Raw genomic sequence first — 23,987 nt, forward strand, 5'->3', positions numbered from 1 at the left:
GGTTCAATTTACAGCACCGCCAAAAATTTTTTGCGCTTTCACAGTAAATCTGAAGAAATCTATTTGTCTTTTACATTAAGAGAGCTATAGATCCACAAACAATTTTGAATGGAGAATTAGCAAAGTCCTCAGGGAAGGTTTTAACTTATAAGAAAAAATATCAACAACGAATGATAAATTATAGCAAGTAGAGCTTTCCACAAAAAGAATCTGTTATTACATTTGGATCAATGTATAAATTAAGAAATAGACGATTTTCTTACTTTTTAAGGCTTCTAGTGCTTTTAGGAAACTCATGTAGCAATTTCTTACGATATTCTATTAACAGTTCATGCAATCGATCTTCCTTCCTTTCGCTTTCTTCAATGGTTTTTGTAGTCAGTTCCAAGAGCTCAGTATTGGTTTGGAAAAGGCGGCAGGCATAACAAGTAGACTTGGCAGTTTCCATCTTGTCCCCAGTAAGCACCCAGACTTTTAAGCCAGCTGCATGGAGAGCTTCAATGGTCTCTGCAGCCTGATCTTGTAGCCTAAAAACACAAAGAAATCTGTTAATCTCTACAATTCCTGAGAGAAGAAGGGTAGCAATGCCATTCTAGAATCCTTATCATAGCTCGGTTGTCTCTGGCAAAATGGAAAGAGATAAAACATTCTAAGTAGATACGGGGGCTATTAGTAAATTCTTATGGTTGAAGAACTCTTAATAGTAGGAGAGCTGCTGAGTGTTGTAGCTTGTCTTTAATCCCAGGACATGGGAGGCAGCTGCAGGCAAAATCACTGTGAATTTGAAGCTAACATGGTCTCTATAGGGTGCTTCACACAAGCCAGGCCTACACAGTAAGGATCCTGTCTCATAAAAAGAGAAGTACATAAAGGAAACCAAAATTTTCTAGGAGAATTTAAGAATAACACTGAAAATAATGGATAGAAAAATGACACTTGCTCTGGATTCCTTTCGGATGCCAGAATATCAATGAAATTTGACAAAAGAAATTTTGTTAAGAGGAGGAAGGGAAAAGGGAACCACAGGAAGTAAGAAAAAATAATAAAAGCAGGGAATATGATTAAAATATATGCATGTACTGGCTAGCCCAGGCAGACCTCCATTCTCCTGCCACCTCTCTGAGCAACTTATCAGATCTGCTGACCCTGAACCATACAGGCAAGCTTCCCTTTCCCAACTTATCTCCCATGCTTGAAGTACTCGGGGAGCAAGTCCAGCTGCCCTGAGCAGCCTGCTATCCTGGGGGACATCTATTCTTCCCCCACCTCTCCAGTCACCTTCAGACCTGCTGATCCCGAACAATACAGTTAAACTGCCCTTCCCCCACCCATCTCCCTTATTGCTGAGTCCTCTGGAATAAGCCACACTACCCTGAGCAGCCTGCTAGCCCAAGAGGCCCTCCATTATCCACCCACTTTGATCTGATCTGCAGCTCCTGAACCAGGCAGACCTGCAGATCCCGGACATACAGACCTGAAGGTCTGGAACCATCCAACGCAAAGACACCCATCAGAGGCCTGCCATACCAGAACCATGGAGATTCACCCTGATCCCAATACCTCTTAAACTACCATTCCCTACTATAAGAACATCCAGGTACCAAAACAGTCCAGAACTCGAAGTCACTGAAGAAAGGAATTAAGGAAGATATCAAAAGATGGAAAGATTCCCAATGCTCATGGATTGGTAGGATTAACATAGTGAAAACAGTCATCTTACCAAAAGCAGTCTACCGATTCAATGCAATCTCTATCAAAATTCCAACTCAATTCTTTACATACCTGAACAGAGCAATTCTCAACTTCATCTGGAAAAATAAAAAGCTAGGATAGCTAAAACAATCCTGAACAATGAAAGAGGAATCTCCATTCATGATCTGTACTATAGAGCAACAGTGATAAAAACTTCATGGTATTGACACAGAAACAGACAAGTTGACCTATGTAATCAAATCAAAGACCCAGAAATAAATCCACAAACCTATGAACACTTGATTTTTGATAAAGAAGCCAAAACTATACAATGGAAAAAAGAAAGCATTTTCAACAAATGGTACTGGTCTAACTGGATGTCTACATGTAGAAGAATGCAAATAGATCTGTATCTATGACCCTGAACAAAACTTAAGTCCAAGTGGAGCAAAAACTTCAACATAAAACCAGATATGCTGGGTTGGAGAGATGGCTCAGTGGTTAAGAGCACTGACTGCTTGTTCAGAGATCCTGAGTTCAATTCCCCACCAACCACATGTTGGCTCACAACCATCTGTAGTGGGGATCTGATGCCCTCTTCTGGTGTGTCTGAAGACAGTGACAGTGTACTCACATACATGAAATAAATAAATCTTTACAAATGGAAAAAAGAAATTATTTAAAATAAAAAAAACAGATATGCTAAACCTCATAGAAGAGAAAGTGGGAAATACCTTTGAATACATTGGTACAGAACACCAATGACTCAGGCTCTAACATTAACTACTGATAAATTAGACCTCATGAAATTACAAAGCATCTGTAAGGCAGAGAACAGTGTAAATAGGACAAAACAGCAGCCTACAGACTGAGAAAGGATCTTCACTAACCCTACCTACATCTGACAGAGGGCTAATATCCAAAATTTATAAAGAACTCGAGAAGTTAGATACCAATAACCCAAATAAAAAATGGGGTACAGATCTAAACAGAATTCTCAACAGAAGAACCTCAAATGGCTGAGAAGCACATAAAGACCTTAAGATTCTATCTTATTATTCCCATTAGAATGGCTAAGATCAAAAACTCAAGTGATAGCACATGTGAGGATGTGGAGCCCCTTCATGGCTAGTGGGAGTGTAAATTTGTACAGCCACTATGTAAATCAATTTGGTGATTTCTCAGGAAATTTGGGACTAGCTCTACCTTAAGACCCAGCTACAGTACTCCTGGGCATATACCCAAATGATGCTCCAACATCCCACAGAGACACTTGCTCAACTACGTTCAGAGCAGCTTTATTTGTAATAGCCGGAAACTGGAACCAACCTAGATGCTCAACTGGAGAGTGAATCGAGAAAATCTGGTACCTCTACAGTCCAAGAAATCAAAGGGAATGTCCCTAAGCTGTGACTCACAGCACTGGGGATATGGAACCTGAAGAGGCCACCTCCTGTAGCCAGGTAGGAACCCCACTGATTCAACAGAGACACCAACCTACCCACAAAACTTTCAACCCAGAACTTATCCCGTCTACAAGAAATGCAGGCATGTGGGAGGAAGCAGACACTGAGGGAACGACCAACCAACAACCAGCCCAACTTGAGACCCATCACACGGTCAAGCACTAATCCCTAATACTATTAATGATACTCTGTTATGCTTGCAGATAGGAGCCTAGTTCCATCCATCAGCTGACTCAGACAGATACAGACACCTACAGTCAAACAGTGGATGGAGCTTGGGAACTCTAATGGAAGAACTGCAGGACCTAAGGTGATAGGAACTCCACAGGAAGACCATCAGAGTCAACTAACCTGAACCCTTGGGGCTCTCAGAGTCTGAACCACCAACCAAGGAATATCATATATAGGGTGGACAATGATCCCCACTCTCATAAGTAGCAAATGTGCAGCTTGGTCTTCATGTGGGTACCAAACACAACTGGAGTGGGGGCTATCCCTAAAGCTGTTGCCTGCCCATGGAATATGTTCTTTTAGGTGGCTGCCTGCCTTGTCTGGCCTGAGTGGGAGAGGACATGCCTAGCCTCAGAGAGTTGATGTGCCAGAGTAGGGGCACACCCAAGGGGGCCCCCTACCAGGACAGAGGAAAAGAGGAGGAGGGATAGGGGAAGGAGTGTGTGTGTGTGTGTGTGTGTGTGTGTGTGTGTGTGTGTGACCATGAGGGGGTCAGTTAGCAGGATGTAAAGTGAATAGTACAATAAATAAATAAGAATAAATAAAATGTATACACACATACTGGAATGCAACAATAAAACTTCTTTTATTTTAGTTCTATGTTTTTTTTTAATTTATTTTATTTATATGAGTACATTTTAGCTGTCTTCAGACACACCAGTAGAGGGCATCCGATCCCATTAGAGATGGTTGTGAGCCACTATATGGTTGCTGGGGTTTGAACTCAGGACCTCAGGAAGAGCAGTAAGTGCTCTTAACCACTGAGCCATCTCTCCAGCCCAACAATAACACTTCTTAACCGTTTATAATATGTTAATAAAATTTCCAGGAGGTGACTGAAGAGATGGTTAAGTATTAAAGCATGTTTTACTCTTTCAGGATCCTAGTTTGATTCCCAGCACACATACCAAGTGACTGCCAACAGCCTGTGGCTCTAGCTACAACAGATCAGAAGTCTTTGTACTGCGTGGGCGCTCCCACATGCATGGGACTGTCATTCCTCCCCATTCTACACTCACACAAAGAAAAATAAACATGGAAAGGTTTAAGTGGACATGAATGAATAGAAAAGAGGAGTTAATTGGGCAAGAGGATAAAGAAAAACAAAGAATATATAGAAGATATCACATGGAAGTTTGCTATTTGGTGCTAAGTAATCAAATATAATTTAAGAAAACATAGAAGTTCATTGAGATATGCAGACATTGGGTCTTGGCAAGTACTTGTTTGAGTACTTCAATATAGCTGCATGGTGTTTTGTATTTGCAAGTTAAGTTTTTTAAAGTGATTTTTTAAAAGATTTATTTATCTTATTTATTATGAGTACACTGTAGCTGTCTTCAGACATGCCAGAAGAGGGCATCAGACCCCATTACAGATGGTTGTGAGTCACCATGTGGTTGCTGGGATTTGAACTCAGGACCTCTGGAAGAGCAGTCAGTGCTCTTAATCGCTGAGCCATCCCTCCAGCCCTAAAGTGATTCTTTATAAATGAGTTTGAATGGCTATGTAACGCTACTTCCACAAGGCCTAGATTATTAATTAAAAATCTAAGTGCCAAATACCTCCTTGAAAGTTTTTTGTATTGTATTGTATTGTATTGTATTGTATTGTATTATATGCTATGCTATGTGTATGCATGTTTTGCCTGTATCTATATCAGTGTAGCACATGCATGCAGGTTCCAAGGAGGCCAGAAAAGGACACTGTATTCCCTAGAACTGGAACCCAGATCTTCTGGAAGTAGAGCCACTACTCTTAAGTGCTGAGCCATCTTTCTAGCTCCCCTCTTCTGAATGTGAGGTCCCAGAAATTTCTCCCAAACTAAATAAGCTCGTTATGGCTCTTAGTTGTTCACCAGAACTAAATGGTAAGACCCTATTGTTGAAGATACCATATACACAACTGTTGAGGGATAGAGAAATCAAGACTATAACTGAGTTGCAAGCTTCCTCCCTGCTTGCTAGCTTTCAATGTGATTGAAGGTGTTATGTAGGCCGATGGGAGACAAAAGCTATCATGAACTCTTTGAGTTACAAAACCAACCTTCCGGGCAAGATGTGTCCACTGGTGCAATGTGTAACCACTGCTTTTTTAAAGTTGTATTTGAGGGGGCTGGAGAGATGGCTCAGTGATTAAAAGCACTGGCTAGTATTGCAGAGGACCTGGGTTTGATTCCCGGGAACCACGTGGCAGCTTTCAACTGCTGGTAACTTCAGTTCCTAGGGATCTGACAGTTCTTCTGGCTTCTGCACAGGCACACCTTCAGGCAAAACACCCATACACATGAAATAAATACATCTCTTTTAAAAATTGTATTTGAGGCCCATTCCATGAGAGGGAACTCATGCTTGGTACTGCAAACTAGCCAAAAGTCTATAGCTGGTGAGATCCTAGGCCTTAAGAGGTAATCTGCTCGAGTTTTATTTTTAACTGAGTATCAAACTTTCTTCTAAATATATTTATGTTTATTTATACCCATAGATTAGTGCTGCTCTCAACCTTGGTTAGAGATGATTCACTTTGCAGTGGGTGACAGTTAATAAAGTCAAAATGATAACTGGTCAAAGTGATAAGAATAAGTGAGAGTTGACAGCTCAGACTTAAATGGGAAATTTACACAATCCCTAAAGTTTTAGGAAACATGATAAAAAGAGGGGATGGAAAAAATTTAAGGTCTGGAAGAAGTGGAGGAATGTTTGAAGTTTTCTCATAGGCACTGCACTCATGAATTCACAGCAGGTCTATCTCCCTACACAAAATGGGCTCCATCAACAATTCTATCATGGGTGGAGAAGGGGCTCATACTTATTCTCAGAGGAACTATTGGCAATTAATGGTTGCTGGGGTAGGATAGTAATTTTCTTTAGTAGCACAGTCATCACTAAATTGCCCATGCTTGGGTAAATGATTATACTCCTCATGCTCATGCAAACACCCTTAATTGAACCCAGTGGGCTACAAAAACAAAACAAAACAAAACAAAACAAAACAAAACAAACAAAAAACCCAAACAAAGCCAAAACCAAAATCAAAGGACAAGAAAATAGGAGGGGACCTTGTTGGGTAGAAGAGATTCAATGGGAACATGACTAGGATGAGAGAGGTTATTAGGGAATGAGGTGACCAAATTTCATTGTGTGTGTGTGTGTGTGTGTGTGTGTGTGTGTGTGTGTGTTTGCCCATGAGTGTGCAAGACCAATAGATAAATATTAACATAAAATAAAAACAAAAATTTAAATACTTTCAATTGGTTAAATATGTCTGTAACTTTCTGAGTAATCAAAGTTTAGTTCATTTATTTTATATATATGGGTGTTTTTCCCTGCATATGTAATTGTATTCCATGTGCATATCTGTTGCTCAAGAAGGGCAGAAAAAGGAATTGGTTACCTCAGGACTGGAGTTATAGATGATTGTGGATACCATGTGGATGATGGGAATTGAACCCAGGTTCTCAGGAAGCTCAATCAGTATACTAAACCATGAAGCCATCTCTCTAGTCCCTTTCTCACAATTTACAACTCTTTGAAAAGCTTGCTTTATTTAAAAATTAAAACACTATTTCAATCAAACAACTGACCATGTTCTATTATAATGTCTCAAAGAACTCAGCCTATATATTTAAGTTTTTTAAATCTTATTTTAAAGTATTCAAAAATATAATCTGGCTTGTAGAAGCAGGTTAGATTAAATTCTTGAGCTATCCACTGTGAATTTCCTTTCTGGTCATTTACCAATATCTTACCCATTCTTCTAGGCACCAGTTCAAATAATAATTCTATAATCCTGTCTTACATACTGTAAGGTTGTTTCATTAAAGTTCCATAAACAATTAGATGATTTGGTAAATATTCAAAAGACCATATTGATAATAGGTTCATTATTTCTAAGATACATGTATTTACTTTAAAACTATTTCTAGAGTTCAAAATCTACTACATTTTCCATACTTGGTGAAATAAACCAATCTAAGTTTACTTAGATGACAATGACAAAAGAGATTTAAGAATATGTAATAAATTTCTAATCTGGCATATATCTAAATGACTGGTCATTAAAATAATAAGAGTAGACCTGAACAGAGACAATACCAATGGACATGCTAATATGGACCAGCAAAAGCTTAGGAATAGATAAAGAACCACAGGTAAATAATGAATGCTGCCTGAGGGAAGAGAAATAACACCCCCCAATCCCCCGTTTTGCTGAAGCGCACAATTCCTTAGCCAATACTAAAAGGTCAGCCCTGAAAACAAATGTACGAATAACTTCTACAGACTGAGCAGGCACTGATATAGTTAGGCATACACATATACACATGGCCACTTAGAGGAAAAAGAGATCATGAATGTGAAAGAGAGCAAAATGGGGTTGGACATGGGAGGTTTTAGAGGGAGGAAAGAGAAGGAACAATACAATTAAAGTCTCAAAAAAATTTAACAAGAACATCTAGTTACTTGTCTTCCACAGCGGTGGCTCCAATTAAATTCATGTTAGTCTCAATCACATCAAAAATCTTCTCCAGTTTTTCTTCTCTATCTTGTAGGGCCATTTTAGCCTCTATCAGTTGTACATTGATTCTTTCAAAATCATCTGGGGGAATTTCTTTGAAGGCTACACAAAGAGTCCGATACCCATCCTAGAAGCAAAACAGAAGTTCTTTGCAATGGCTAAAAGAATGTTATACCCTTTTAAAGATTTATTTTTAATTATATGTTGTATATTTATCAAAATGTCTCTGTACTGTTATGTTCACATGAGTGCTGCTGACTATGGAGACCAGAAGCATGAGAACTCCTAGACTAGAGTTACAGGTAGTTATGATATCCTACATGGGTACTGGGAACCAAACTTGGGTCTTCTGCGCTTAACTGCTGAGCCATCTTCCTAGCCCCAAACATATTCTTGAAATTTATTTACTTTGCCCATCTGTATGAAAGAGAAATTCTGATGTTTAATTTTTTAAAATGAACAGCATGCAACTAAGAAGTTAACAGTTCCAAATAACTGATCGCTATCAAGTACTAGTACTAGTTCTGGTCACAACATTGGTCTAGGGTAGTCATTTATGCTAAAATAAAGAATATGGACTATGACCAAATCCCCAAGTATAAAACGACCTACAGTTAACTTCAACATCCCTTTGGGAACCGTAAACGTCGCTATCCCCAGTGTCCTATCGCTATCCCCAGTGTCCTGTTGCTATCCCCGGTGTCCTGTCGCTATCCCCAGTGTCCTATCGCTATCCCCAGTGTCCTGTCGCTATCCCCAGTGTCCTGTCGCTATCCCCAGTGTCCTGTCGCTATCCCCAGTGTCCTGTCGCTATCCCCAGTGTCCTGTCGCTATCCCCAGTGTCCTGTCGCTATCCCCAGTGTCCTGTCGCTATCCCCAGTGTCCTGTCGCTATCCCCAGTGTCCTGTCGCTATCCCCAGTGTCCTGTCGCTATCCCCAGTGTCCTATCGCTATGCCCAGTGTCCTATCGCTATCCCCAGTGTCCTATCATTATCCCCAGTGTCCTATCGCTATCTCCAGTGTCCTATCGCTATCTCCAGTGTCCTATCGCTATCCCCAGGTACTATCGCTATCCCCAGTGTCCTATCGCTATCCCCAGTGTCCTATCGCTATCCCCAGTGTCCTATCACTATCCCCAGTGTCCTATCGCTATCTCCAGTGTCCTATCGCTATCTCCAGTGTCCTATCGCTATCCCCAGGTACTATCGCTATCCCCAGTGTCCTATCGCTATCCCCAGTGTCCTATCGCTATCCCCAGTGTCCTATCACTATCCCCAGTGTCCTATCGCTATCTCCAGTGTCCTATCGCTATGCCCAGTGTCCTATCGCTATCCCCAGTGTCCTATCATTACCCCCAGTGTCCTATCGCTATCTCCAGTGTCCTGTCGCTATCCCCAGGTACTATCGCTATCCCCAGTGTCCTATCGCTATCCCCAGGTACTTATTGCAACAGGGATGCCTGCTCACCATTGCATTACGCTCCACATGGACCTTGGTTAAATCAATTTCATGGCTATGCACCCTGGGAAAAATGGATGAATCTGCTCCTTTACAGAAAAGTAGTATATCTCCTAAAATAAAAACAAAACAAAACAAAGCAAAGTAATCAACTTAGAATTTGAAGACTGGTAATAGGATTTTTAAAAAAGCAATAACTGTTAAGATAGCCTTTCTCATGCAACTTCTATATATTTTGAATCTCTTCTGTAATATTCAACCAAATGGAATAAAATATCTAGAGCTTTAGTTTGTGAGAATAATCACCATATGTTCAGAATATTGTAGAAATAGTAACTAACTCAAATACTACTACATGCACTCCTGCTATAGTTCCTTCTAGTAAATCATGGAGTACTAGGCTGTGTTAAAGAACTCCAAGTGAGTATCCTTGAAAATGTAGCCAGTCATGACCTAAAGCCAAGAACTAAACTCAAGCCCCCAAAGCCAAGTTCGCTCTGAATAAACTAGAAGACTTGCTTGATGAGCTACACTGTGATTTTAAGTTTCTTTAAAAGTTATTTAAAATTCCTTTGTAGAATGGTGATATTATAAATGAAGTTTTGGAATATACACTGTTTAACATTAAATGAAACTTTATCCTTAAAATGGAAATAGCTGTGCTCTACAAATTTAAAAGTGTAGTTTTGGGACCAATGACTTTACATGTCTTTTTCCACACAATTTACCATTTGCAGAATATAGGTATAGATGCGTACTCATGAAAATATTTAAATGATAAGTATTTCATTTCCAATTAATGAAGTCTGTTAAAAGTCATAAACAAATTCCATGGTCATATACTGAAACCAGTCTCATGAATTTGAGTAAAGTGAACCATATTTCTCCATGGGTTTGGCTGCAGTCTCATATTCCTCTCATTAAATAATATGCAAAAGATTTAATACAAAAATAAATCAAGGACATTTTGAAAATTAACCTCTTATGGGGAGTCAAAAAACACAGTGCACATATATACATACATCTGAGAGCTTGCAAATAAAGCAGGAGTGCTCTCTGTGTGCCTTTTGCACTCTGGACAGGGGGCAAGCTGTCATCGTACTTTCCAAAGACACTGAGCAGCCTAGAGATGATGATAACCACGTCTCTGAAAAGGCCAGATTTATTTTCAGGGTCCTTAGCTCTGGAATGAATCAAGACTATCCTTGCCCAGACACCTAGCTTAATAATACATCCCTACTTCGCTTGCTTTGGAAGAGTATCAAGCAGTAGTAGAATAAGAGAGGTCAGAAAAGGATAGAAAACCACCAACTTTCTGAACTCTGGGCTGCTATAATTGGGATTTTCATACCATTCCATGATACAGAGGCCCTGTGTTAGTAAAATTTGCAAGACTACTTAATCCTATACTATATAAAATGTTTTTTCCTTAAAAAGCTTATAAACAACCCTTACAATTAGAAAAAGATGAATAAGTCAAATTTTAAAGATGCATACCTCCTTGGGTCCTTACAATTACACTCATACGTCGGCGGACAGAATCAAAATTTAAGGTGTGGAGAAGTTCATACCTTTGGAAAGATGAAAAAGTAAAATGACTCAACTACGCTGAAATAAGAAAAGACGCATGATTGAACTGTTTTAATGAACACGAAGCTTTCCTCTTTGGGAGTGGACAGCTAGTTTTGTGTACAACTGGTACTTTTCACTTTTCTTTGAAATGTCTCTGCACTCTGATAAGAGCAGTGAAAGCTATGTTTACTTTTTCACCGTGTAACTTAAAAAACAGTGACTACATAGGAATAGAAAACAAAGAACTAGCCCACTAAGCGAGATCTGGAGGAGGTGTCCAGTGGGATTCTACTTTGAGTGCCTCTTAGGGGGTGAGACACGGTGCCATGTGTTGAAGAATTGAGATGAATCTGCTGACGACTTTTCTAAGAACATAAGCACATTATAAGGAGACTAAGGGTAATGAAAATAACTACATTCCAAGTACATTAAATACTTCCTTCAATCAAAACACTCAAAAGAAAGAAAACAGAACACAGATTTTAAAAAAGCCAACTGAAGGAATGTTTCCTGGAAAAGGATGTGTGCTGGATACTGATAGAATAACACGTTAAAGGAAGGGAGCTATGATTTTAGAGCACAGAGAGAGAACATGTATAAAAGCACACATGGCAGTCCATGATTCATAAGAGAGTTTAAATGTCCAATAGTTGGGAAACTCAATGATAGGAGAGTAGCAAGAGATGAAGAACACTAGCAGGTGCTAAGAACTGGTAACTTTGGTCCTGTTTTAGAAACAAGGCACTCTATCTTTAAACAGTAAGAAGCCAAAGAAGGGTTTAAAATGTATAATGACATTATAAAATGGCTTAGATCTGTCTATGCATGTATGAACTATTAATTACACTGAATCAAACAGAAGAGTTAAAAAAGGAAGGGACTTGTGAGTGAATCTTTTCATCTACATTTTACAAACAGTTCACTGAGACTCACTCTGGACAACATGTAAACCAAACTGGAACTTCAAATTCATATTTTTGACATTTTATGAAAAAATACCTTTTCCTACTCCAGCTATATTTATACAAAACTCTGAAACAGGAGAATACAGTTCAATAGGTGATAAGTTTCTTTCCTTTCTAATTCCATTTACTATTTACACTTGGGTTAAAAATGACAAACATCCAAACACACAGCTACTTACTCTTCTATTTCTTTTCTTTGGTTCTCTACTCTGATATGTCCATTCCAATTTCCCAAAAATGTGAACCCAAACCTATCAAAAACAAATAAAAAAGCCTTTTATATCTTCAAGCAACAATTTTAGCTACTCAGTCATCTTGAATCTCATGGGTAAACTGGATTGTCACTTACCAAATGTTATCAGAATTGCTGTCTGCACTTAGAAAAAACATGAGTTGTAAAAAAGTACAAAGTATAATATGACAATTTGGACTGATGACCTGGGTGTATATATAAGACATAACTAAACCAATGCCTCACTATTTTCTGTTTGAATTTACATAATAGGAGAGGCAAACAGTAGAGTTGCTGAGGCAAATGAAAAAACATCAAACAAATGCCTATTCTTTCATGGTTTCACTTTCTCAGAAATTCAAGAAGTACTTACTTTTGAGCTCCTTTCACCAAAGCTATTTCATCTGGTGAGGAAGAGATATACGTGAACTGTGCTCCTTCTATAGGTCCATCCACTGCATCATTTGTTTTAATTTCTACAGTGTGACATAAGCACAGGGCACGGAGAAAGAGCTCCTCCCGGTTCTGTGGAACAGAAACTTAAAAATGACTATTATTCTATTTTGATCACTAGGTAACCAGTGAACAAAGAAAAAATATTAAGGAAACAGAATGCTATAATCTCTAGGTAATTTATAAATTCCTAATACTCAAACGACAATAAAGCAACTAATAATAATTATCAGTTCCTAGGCAATACTATGTATTAACTCATTTAGATTAAAATAGTATCACCTATACCTAAGGTAGTGACTTCTTTATGGCCTATGATGTAGTGATCAGAAAAATTCAAAGATTCCACCTCACACCAGTGAGAATGGCTAAGGTCAAAAACTCAGGTGACAACAAATGCTATCGAGGATGTGGAGAAAGAGGAACACTCCTCCATTGTTGGTGGGGTTGCAGACTGGTACAACCATTCTGGAAATCAGTCTGGAGGTTCCTCAGAAAATTGGACATTGAACTGCCTGAGGATCCAGCTATACCTCTCTTGGGCATATACCCAAAAGATGCCCCACCATGCCACAAGGGCACATGTTTCACTATGTTCATAGAGGCCTTATCTGTGATAGTCAGAAGCTGGAAACAACACAGATGTCCCATGACAGAAGAATGGATACAGAAAATGTGGTTCATTTACACAATGGAGTACTACTCGGCTATTAAGAACGAGGACATCCTAGTTTTGCAGGCAAATGGATGGAACGAGAAAATATCATCCTGAGTGAGGTAACTCAGACCCAACAGGACATGTACAGTATGTTCTCGCTAATAAGTGGATATTAGCAAAAAAAAAAAAAGTATAGAACCCAAGATACAGTCCACACAACTCAAAGAAGTCAACAAGCTCAAAGGCCCAAGTGATGACACCTCAGTACCCATTGGGAGGGAGAAGAAAGCAAACAAAAGTGGGGAGGGAGGAACAGGGGAGGGAAAAGAGATGGGGTAGGGGGAGAAGGGAACATGATCTGGTACTGGGTAGGGGAAAAGGATCAAAGCTCTGAGGGCCAGCAGAAAGAATGGCAACAGATAACCTCCAGGGGAAGAAGGTTGGGAGGACGCTCCAGAATATACCAAAGACCTGGGAAGTGAGAAACTCTCAGGACCCAAAGAGGGGGACCCAAGATGAAATGCCCTACAGTGGGAGAGGAAAGTTGTATATAGTCCACCTCCATCAGAAAGACAGGGCATCAAGTGAGGGATGGGATTGCCATCCCATAGTCAAAACTCTTACTCATAATTTTCCTGTCTAGAAGAAATATAGGGATGGAAATGGAGAAGAGCCTGAGGAAAAGAAGGTCCAGTAATAGGCCTAAAGTGGGATTCAGCTCAGGAGGAGGCTCCATTAGCTAATACCATTACTGAGGCTATGGGGCATTCACAAAAAGGGACCTCTCATGACTGCCCTCCAAAAGACCCAACAAGCAGCTGGAAGAGTCAGATGCAGATAATTACACACTACCAATGGACAGAAGCTGCTGATCCCTCTGGTTGAATTAGGGAAAAGCTGGAGGAAGCTTAGGAGGGCAACCCTGTAGAAAGACCAGCAGTCTCAATTAACCTGGACCCCCAGATCTCTCAGACACTGGATCATCAACCAGGCAGCATATACCAGCTGATATGAGGCCCCCAACACATATACAACAGAGGACTCCGAGGTCTGGGTTCAGTGAGAGAAGATGCATCTAATCCTCAAGAGACTGGAGGTCCCAGGGAATTTAGAGGTCTGGTAGGGTGGGGAGTAGGGACAAGCTCGTAGAAACAGGGTGTGGGGAGGGTCAGGGAGGAGGTTTGGTATGTGGAACAGTTGGAGGGTGAACTGAGAGGGGAATAAAATCTGGAGTGTAAAAATAAATTAAAAATTAAAAAAAGAAATACGTACACCAGGAAGACACATTCCCATATGCTGCATTGGAATGGTCTTTTTGCTTGTTTTTTCAGTATATAATCTTTGTGTGTATGGTATGATAATGGGCGTTAGATGGGCCTTGTGCCTATCTGTGGATGGAGTATCTTGATTTTGTTCGTTGATGTAGGAAGGCTTATCTTAATTGCAAGGGGGACCATCCCGACGTGGGAGTGATCCTGGACTGTGAAAAAGGAAGAAAGTGAGCAGAGTATGGGTTTGTATTCATCCCTGTTTCCTGAGTGTACATATAGCGTCACTATCTGCTTTAAGCCCTTGATGCCTTGACTTTACCCAACATGATGGACTGTGCCTTGAACTGTGAGATAAAATAAATCCTTCCTACCTTAAAAAAGATGTAGTTAGGTATCTAAGCCACAATGTAGCAATTGTTCATTGTAGGAACCATAATTCTACTTCTAAGTTCTAGTTGTCTACAAATGCTAAAAGTGCTAATAAAAGAAAGGTGTAGTTGCAAAAACCAATGATTATTCAAAACTCGGTATCATGCACCCATTGGAAAATTCGGTAGCCCTATATAGGGATAAAACATGCCTACAAAGATTGATTTCTCAGGTAAAATAGTAACAGAGAAAATGTCACCTTATCTGCTTTATCAAAATAGGCTAAGGGCCCATCAATCTGAGATAATCCATCAACTTCCTGAGTTGTGCCTTTATACTTGTGCCCATCTATGCAGCATTCAATGAATTCCATGCTATTTTCAGTGAGTGTTCCAGTCTTATCTGTAAATACATAGTCCACCTAAAAACAAGGACAAAAACATAAAAATGTTCTTTAGTATGGTTAATTTTTAGCCAGCTATAAGGAGGCAGTCCTACTTCCATAGCCACAGAAATCATTTCTTCTAAGACTTGTCAAATGTCAATCAGAGATGCAGTATTATCAAATGAGTGAGAAAATTGTGAGCATTTTCAAAGACACTGAAATGTATTTAAATGTAGATGCCTAATAGGACAGAAAGCCATGTATTTTATTAAGAGAAGCAACTTTAATCATTTAATATTTTTATAAGGTAAAGTAGAAAGTCAATTTTCCAAGGAGGACAACAATACAGTGAGCACTGCCCATAAATGGCAAGTCCATAAGTCAACAGTGAGAAATGGATTAAAAATATAGCTGGCACACGATAAAAGAAAACTAGTGCGAATATTTTCCTCCTTGAAAAGCACAATTAAAAATGTATTTCATTTTATAAATTGATTGGGTGGAGGTGTACATGTGCATGCTGTAATCTCTAACACACAGAGGCTGGAGGACAACTCGCAGGAGAGTCCACTCCCCCCATCATTAGGATCCTGAGAACCATCTTAGCTCAGCAGGCTGACAAGTACCTTTACCCGGGCAATTTTCTTGTCAGGACAACTTTTAATAAAAATACTGCATTGGAATAAAAGTATTACAACTATAGAACATATGAGACAAAAGAAAGAAAAATGCTAACAGTTATCTATTAGCAGATACAACAGGTAAAAGGTGATAAGAAATTGCAAAAAAAAATTCCATGCCTATTTCTCAGATACTCCTCAAAAAAGTTTCCAAATTTTTAAAAAAGGTTAAAATATGTAGGTATGTTTTTACAAATAATGGAAAATAAGCTAATGAAATAAATTTTCCATGCAGTAAATCAGTTTGAGTACTTCCATTTTATCTCAGTTTTTATCTACTCTATTTATAACATCTGGCTTTTAGAAACCCTCAATTTTATCTTCCTTTTTGCTAATTTATGCTTAAATAGTTAAAATTATGGGCTGACAGGAACAAGCACAAGATTCAGGTTTTTATTATGTAGGAAAAGAAATAAACTCCAGCAGTAGTTGCTTTCTAATTATTCTTCCAAGCTTTTCATGGTAGCAACACTGATAGCAATAAAGCATTCTAATCTTCTTTTCCTCTATTAATCAGCCAAGTTTGAAATCTCTTTTTAAATTGATCCTAGTGGTATTACTTGTGCATCATTTAGCTTTTTTTAAATAAACTGAAAGTTTGGGGGGCTTTCTATTCCTGATCAAAAATATTCACTTTTATTTTTTCATGAACGGTGGTTGATTCACAGCATCCTTTTCAATTAGAGTCAGCCCATTTGGAACTCTTCTGTGTGTGCATATATGTGCAGGCCAGAGAACTTTGGATGTTGCTCTCCAGGAACTATCCTCACTGACCTAGCACTCTCCAAGGAAGGCAATCACAGTTACTAGGTCTCAGGGATCTGCCTATCTCCATGTGCCAGTGTTTGGGTTAAAGTACATGCCACCATGCTGAGCCTTTTGTAGGTAGTTCACGAGGTCAAACTTATATTCCTATGCTTTTAAGGGAAACACTTTTCTGACTGACCTTTATTTCCAGCCCCCCCGCCCCCACCTTCGGAACCTTTTAGCATTAGTGTTAAAGGTGGTAAATTCAATATGAAATTTCCAATTCTTTTGCCTCTGTGGAACAGTTTACACAGTAAAAGTAAACACTAAATCTCATGTATAGACCAACAAAATATAAAATAAAACATGCACCTTTTTGTGTTCTAAATTCCTAGGCAATGTTGTTTCTGTTGGCCCTAAAATCAGAATACTTACAGAACCATTTTCATATGCCATGTATTCAGGAAAAGTGGACAGGGGACTAGCTGTGACTTATATTAAAAGGTATTTTCACATTTTAAGGACAGGGATAAAATGAGAGATTGCTCCTTGGCTCTGCCTAACAAACAGATGCTTCTTTAATGATAGTTTTGAGCTGGATGAAAAGGCTTCTCTGTACCAGCAAATACAAGTTCATCATTTTATGGATGGAAAGCCTCTATTAGTTATATATTAGAAAATAAACATATGATTTGCTTCTGTTTTCTGACACAGCTTCTAACACAGCAGAGTGGTAAGAAGTGAGATGACAAGTCACTGAGTGTGTTGCTTATAATCAACATGCTCTGACAAAAGGGGTGTCCCCACTAGATATTCCTGTGTTTTTCTGGTAGATGATGATAGAGGACTATACAATATCTGCTACCACAGATGCTTCTATATTCCCTTCTCATTTCCCAGACCATCTCAACTTTTTTCTTTTTTAATTGGATGCAATCAGGGTGAAACTACTGAATGATGGGCCTGGTGGTACAGGCCTATGATTTCAGGTACTAAGGAACCTAAGGTTGGGATATTACTAAGGCCTGTCTAACCTACAGAGTGAGTTCAAGGCCAGCATGGATATTTTAGTGAGACCCTGTCTCAAAAAAAGAAAAATGCTAGATATAGACTAGTAGTAAGAGACTTGTTTAGCATGTGTGAAATCCTTAGTTCAATTTCCAGTACTGAAAAGCCAACTATATATAAAAGCACACACACATACACACACACACACACACTAACAACAACAACTAAAACCCAAAATGAACCCCAACCAGTGCTAGATGTACAGAAAATTCATAAGCAAGAAGTTTTTGGTTTTTCATTTCTTTCTGTAGGAAATAGGACTCAAGGTTCCATAATTGCTAAGGAAATACTCCATACTGAAGTACACCGTCACATCCTATGTTTTAAAACCTTTAACTTCTAAGGAGCTTATGATGTAATGAGTTGTACCTTTACCATGCTCGGAACTAGTTGTACAGTTAAGTAATCACATCTCCACACAACTTCAGTCTATCTGCATGGGGAATGAGGGAAGGGTTCCTCTCGACTAGTTGCCTATAGTCTACCTAAGCACAATAGACAAGCCTAATCACAGTTCTCAATGTGAGAAAGTTTAGATATTTAGGAAAAGAGGAATCATAGCTTTGGGTCACATATGAATAAATAGATTATGCCCTGAGGGCAATCTAATACAACTTAGTATCTTAAAAGGGACTCAGAGAAAGAGAGGACAGTCTCCTAATTCAATCAAATATAAGCCTCTTACTCCTAATTTTAGAATTGTTTTTGATGAAGCCTCTATTTCTCAGTATTCTCACCCTGAGAGACATTGTGGATGATGAACTAGAATAGTTATTAATGATTGAATAGAATTCTAGTAATGCCTCACTATCATTTGAGGTTGTATATCCTCTGGCTATAAAGCGATGGGTTTCTGAAAATGACAACAGTTTATTATATATTATGAAAAATCTATTTACTATTAATCTCTGTCTTCCCAATACAACCAAAACCTCTGGTAACTCTAGAAAGAGATCTGTATGTTTTGTATACTAATGAGATAATGACTGGTGGCCCTACAAAACTAGATACCCTTTTGAATAGAGGCAAGTTGCTGAAGAAAGTAAGACATTAATTAAATATCTGGAATTTTTACCTCCATCTCATAACCCCTGCAGTGCGGGGCAGGGTGGGGTGGGGTGGGGTGGGGTAAAAGAGGTTAAGGTAATCGCCAATGGTTGATGATTCAACCATTATGTTTTGTTACTTCTCCTGAATCCTCAAAACAAGATAACTGGTCATGTGGAGATTTCCTGAAGGCTGGCACAATGGATTGTATTCCTTCCCACGTAACTTGTGCTATGCATGTCTTTCATTTGGCTACTCCTCCTTTTTTTGATAACTATTTAAATATAATGATAAGCAATATTGTTTCTATGAGTTTTCTAGATCATGCTGTCAAATTAGTGAAATTCAATTAAGGGTCTGTGGTAATGTTGATTTAAAACTCTGTGGTCAAAATCACAAAGAACAGCATGCACTTGTGATGGGTATGTGAATGATGATGGTAGTGTGGAACTTAGGCTTCGATTTGTATCTTCAGGTAGACAGTATCAGAACTGGAACTCACGGGAGAATTTGGCCTGTGTGTCTAAACTACTGTACCTCCACATATTGTGACAGTGTTGTGTTGAATTACTCTCAGTAGTGAAGGAAAAAAATTAAACTTTTCTGCTCTTTTGGTGTAGTTGGTTACTAACAGGGATTAAAAAGAACTCCTGAACTAGACTAAACACAAAATAGGTGAAGTTACCTCTTTGTAACTTAAACAAAACAAATACCAAATGCTTTAACTTAGAGCAACCCTTAGACTAGAGCCCTGACTTATTAGTTATAAGCCTTGATAAAAAATCTCTTCATTTTTCTTTTTTTTCTTTTTTTTTTTTTTGGTTCTTTTTTTCAGAGCTGGGGACCGAACCCAGGGCCTTGCGCTTCCTAGGCAAGCGCTCTACCACTGAGCTAAATCCCCAACCCCTTCATTTTTCTATAAAGTAAAATACTTGATGTATATAAGACTATACTGACTAAAGATAAGTTTAACAATAAATATGCCCCACCTACTACATACATGTTGATGAATACTGTTAATGTTAGGTCCTGTTCTACTTCTCATTCCCATGCTCCCAGAAATAAGACTCAGACTGAAAATATATTTACAAACACAATGGGCATTTAGCTAAGCTCTTCCCTGACTAGATATAACTTAAAATAACCCCTTTATTCTAGCCTACATTCTACCACGTGGCTGGTTACCTGTGCTCAAGTGTCATCTTGTTGCATCTTCCTGGCAAATCTCCCATACCTGGTTCTATTTTAGAATTCTTTTTTATCTCCTGGATGTCCCACTGTCTATTTCCTGCCTAAGGCATAGGCCATAGGCATTTGATTGGCAGGTGATGCATCCATACAATACATAAGATATTCTTTCTAAAGAATACTATAATTCATTTGACTGATATTAGTCTTAAGATTATTTCTATTGCCCCATTAACTCTGGATTTTCTTATTAATTATGACTCTACTAATAAAGTAAGTCTATTACGTTTGCCCAAGCAGGTAGTGGATAATTTGAGGGTTTTTTTTAACTTCATAATAGTAACTTCATGATACAGAACACATCCCGGGTACATGTTAGGAACTCAAAATAACTGTATTGGATTAGTTGAATCAAGTTATAACTTAAGAATGATAGTGTCATATAATTAGATACAGTCACAAGATGGAAGGAATATAAAGAGGGCTAGTTCCACAACTTTTTCAAGATCTACTAAAACTACTCAGTTTTAGGAAAGATTAGTACTTTAGCATAAAATATCTTATAATTTTCTAACTGAATTAAGAATCTGTTCTTTTATTTCTTACACCAAGCACTGTCTGAATAAATATCTTCCTATACTTTTTTTAATACTAAAGCATTGCTAAAGCAATATTTACTATGGCCTTGATAGCAATAAACTGATACTACCTTTAGTAACATAAGAGCTCCACAGCTGGAATTGTTACTCATAAGAGAGGAGATTGGTTATACTTAATTTTATGTGTAACAGTCCATTGAATGTTAAATAGCCTAAGAAACTATTTCAAGACTTCTTTGCATTTTTATTCTGGTACTTTCTACACATACAAGCTAATAATGATTCCAAGTTATTTAGGCATCATACTAATTAAAGAAGTAATCTGCCATTAACTTTGTGATTTGAAGAAATGATAACATTGCTTGATACAAGAAATGCAGTTTGGTTGGGAAACTGAATGGAAATTGAAACAACTGCAGTAGTTTCTTTCCACTGATCAAATTTACTAGATCATTACCCAAAGCTCTACTTTACTGCCTATATTCTTAATACCATCTAGACAATAAGAGTCAGACAGAGTGTTCATATAGGTAGTATGTATACTGGGGAAGACGAAATGTGAAAGAATGAGTAAGAGTCCTAGCAAGAAGAACCTGCCCTAGGCATCCTGTCTGCCTCTATAATGTATGAAGGTTAAACTACGGAGTGATAGCTATTAAATTTGCATCGATTGCTGAGGCTAGCCTCCATTTCTGATTCTAGATAGGGAAATCCCTATAGTCAGGCAACAAACATGACACACATTTACTTAGCGGATGGTAGAAGCTGGTAGCTTCTGCATTTGTATGTTTTCTTATGCCAAAAGTCTTTAATTGGGATTAAAGTAACTGCTCAACCTCGCCCATGTGCAAATATGAGGCTTAAATAAAGCTGTCTGTCATCAACTGTAGCAGCTCAGCTCAATTAATAAAAGAATCTTCAGGAAATATCCATGGGAAATGCCACTTGTTCGCTTATTTCTTGTACCATTTCAGGATTTCCAGAATCTATGAGGAATGTAGACTCCAGGGTTTTCGCTACCAGTATCCTGAAATTACTTCTAAACAGAGAAGTATGTGCAAATTCCTTCTGTCTTTTTCAATGTCAATCGCGAAATGATACTGTAGCTTAGGCAAAGATTGTGTTAAGAAGGGAAAAAGGGGCTAGAGAGATTAGCTCAGTGGTTAAGAGCACTGACTTGTCTTCCAGGGAACCTAGGTTCATTTCTAGCAGCCACATTGTACCTTATAACCATTTGCAACTCTAAATCTTAGAGAATCTGATGTCCTATTCTGGATTCCAAACACACTGTGCACACATTGTCCAGAAACATACATGAAGCCAGGATATCCATAAACTAAAATAAAAATGAAGGTTAAAAATTAAGATAGGCAGATATAGAGAGTATGAGGTGTAGAAAGGCTAAATTCAGGGAGAGTTTTGAGGTATAGATGCAAATCAGCACTATTTCAAACAAATGTGAGGCTTTGTCCTAGCCACCTTTTCATTGCTGAGATTTGGATTTTCTAGTCACAGAAATATTTATACCACTCTAATGTAACTATCATGAGAATTAACTGAAAACCAAAAAATTCCCTTCAACTATAAACAAAATTACATAATACACAGCAAATTTAGAAAAGGGGAAATCTTTCTCAATTCTAATAAGAATGCCAAGTCAATTCTCAAGTCTATATTGATCTACTTGGGAAACTGAGACAGGAAGATCACAAAGTGAAGACTGGTCTAGGGTACCACGTGAGTTCAAAGACTACCTGTGCAATTAAGCAAGTCCCTGTCTCACATAAAGACGCAAATGATACATTCTGACCCAGTGGTAGAGCGCTTGCCTACATTTCTTGGTATCTCAGGTTCAGTCCCAAGACCAATACAAGACACTAATGAGCAAAGCACTTAAAAAGTCATTGATTAAATCACAGGTTATACTTCATTAGAAAATAAAGGCATGTATCTTAGAAACAAGGGCAGTGTCCTGGTTACCCTGTTATATGAAGCAAGTATACTGGGATATGGTATATGGGATATGGGTAAGGAAAGGACATGCCTTCATGTTTTCCTCCCATTTACATTTTTATATTGGAATAAACATAGTTTGCTAGGTCTATGTTCAATATCATAGACATGTACCCAGAAAACTTCATTACAGGATAATTGTGGTTAACAAATATGCATGTGTAAAATAGCTATAATTTATTACACCTCATTCTATTTAGAAATGATTATAGGAAGTAATGAAAACCACATTTCATGTTCATAATCTAAGAGTATCACTTAGTGAATTTTTATATAGATTTCTATAATATTCATATTTAATGTATAAACTTTATCCTTTGTAAAAATACTACCAAGAATAACTGAAGTGGAAGTTGTGAAAATATTACAAATCTTTAATTATTAGTCTGCATTAAAGTTTTTTCTTTGAATTACATGTCGATAAAATTAATGGTTACATATATCAGTATTCCAGACTAGAAAAGGTTTTTACTATAATAGTTTATCTTAAGCAAAAACTGTGTTCTCACCTGACCAAGTTCTTCATTAAGGTCTGATGTGTTAACCAAGGCTCCTTCATTAATTTCTTCATCAAAAAAGTCTTTGTCCCATGAAATAAAGAATGACCCTAAAAATTTCTGCATTTCTACTGTGACATACATGGAGACAGGTATAATGAAGTTGAAGAGAACCATGAATGATAAAAAGTCAGTGAACATTTTCAAAACCTAAAATAAGAGATGGTTCATGTTAATTAGATTCACAGCCTCCTTAGATAAATATAATATAAAATGGCTTTCTTTCCATTTCAATGCTTAACACACTATTAATAGAAAGAAACTGCCTAATGACGCTATAGCATTATAGTCACAATTGTTAGTATTAAGAACATTTTAGAGCACTATGAATTTTATCTATATTTTTCAGTGTATAGGCTTTCTACTTTAATACTTTTTCACCTCATTAAGTCCTAAGTTCCTCTCACCCATAGAGGGAAACATTCAAAGTTCATATGTAGATATCAACACAAGTTCATATTGAATTAAAATGCCAGAAAGTTCATTACCTTTCAAATCGCTTAACAAAAGAGTTAAACAAACATAGACATAAAGTAAAAACAAATCTAAATCAAAAGGTATCATTTTTTGAGCAGTGTTTCAGTAAAGGGCAGCCTAATCACAAAAGAGTTCACACCTTAAAAGTTTCCCGTTCCTTCTGAGTCTTTTGGTTATACCAAGGCTCATCATTGTAGGGGGTACTTTGCCAAACATACTTTAGAGTTGTGCATACTGCAGCTTTGGTCAGTAAGATAAATAAATAAACAATCAAGAAGGCATTAATAGATCTGAAAAGCAAGCAAAATAAACATTTTAATTAGTTTAGGCTTAGCTAATCTAAA

General features: G+C 38.0%; 1 protein-coding gene across 22 annotated transcripts in view; it reads right to left on the reverse strand.

Annotated features, from left to right (window-relative positions):
* Atp11c (ATPase phospholipid transporting 11C) overlaps positions 1-23,987 on the reverse strand; it is a 184,638-nt gene that overhangs the window by 38,996 nt on the left and 121,655 nt on the right. For all 22 annotated transcript variants that reach the window (XM_087600219.1, XM_087600210.1, XM_087600216.1 and 19 more), the window contains 9 exons: positions 23,783-23,933; positions 23,119-23,316; positions 15,142-15,303; positions 12,505-12,656; positions 12,079-12,150; positions 10,860-10,933; positions 9,372-9,475; positions 7,850-8,031; positions 264-527 (listed from right to left, as the gene is read on the reverse strand). In XM_087600219.1, coding sequence (XP_087456345.1) covers positions 264-527; positions 7,850-8,031; positions 9,372-9,475; positions 10,860-10,933; positions 12,079-12,150; positions 12,505-12,656; positions 15,142-15,303; positions 23,119-23,316; positions 23,783-23,933 — 1,359 coding nt within the window. The remainder of the gene's footprint in view (positions 1-263; positions 528-7,849; positions 8,032-9,371; positions 9,476-10,859; positions 10,934-12,078; positions 12,151-12,504; positions 12,657-15,141; positions 15,304-23,118; positions 23,317-23,782; positions 23,934-23,987) is intronic.

This window comes from Rattus norvegicus, chromosome X (assembly GCF_021556685.1).
Source record: "Rattus norvegicus strain SHRSP/BbbUtx chromosome X, alternate assembly SHRSP_T2T, whole genome shotgun sequence".
NCBI classification, from domain to species: Eukaryota; Metazoa; Chordata; class Mammalia; order Rodentia; family Muridae; genus Rattus; species Rattus norvegicus.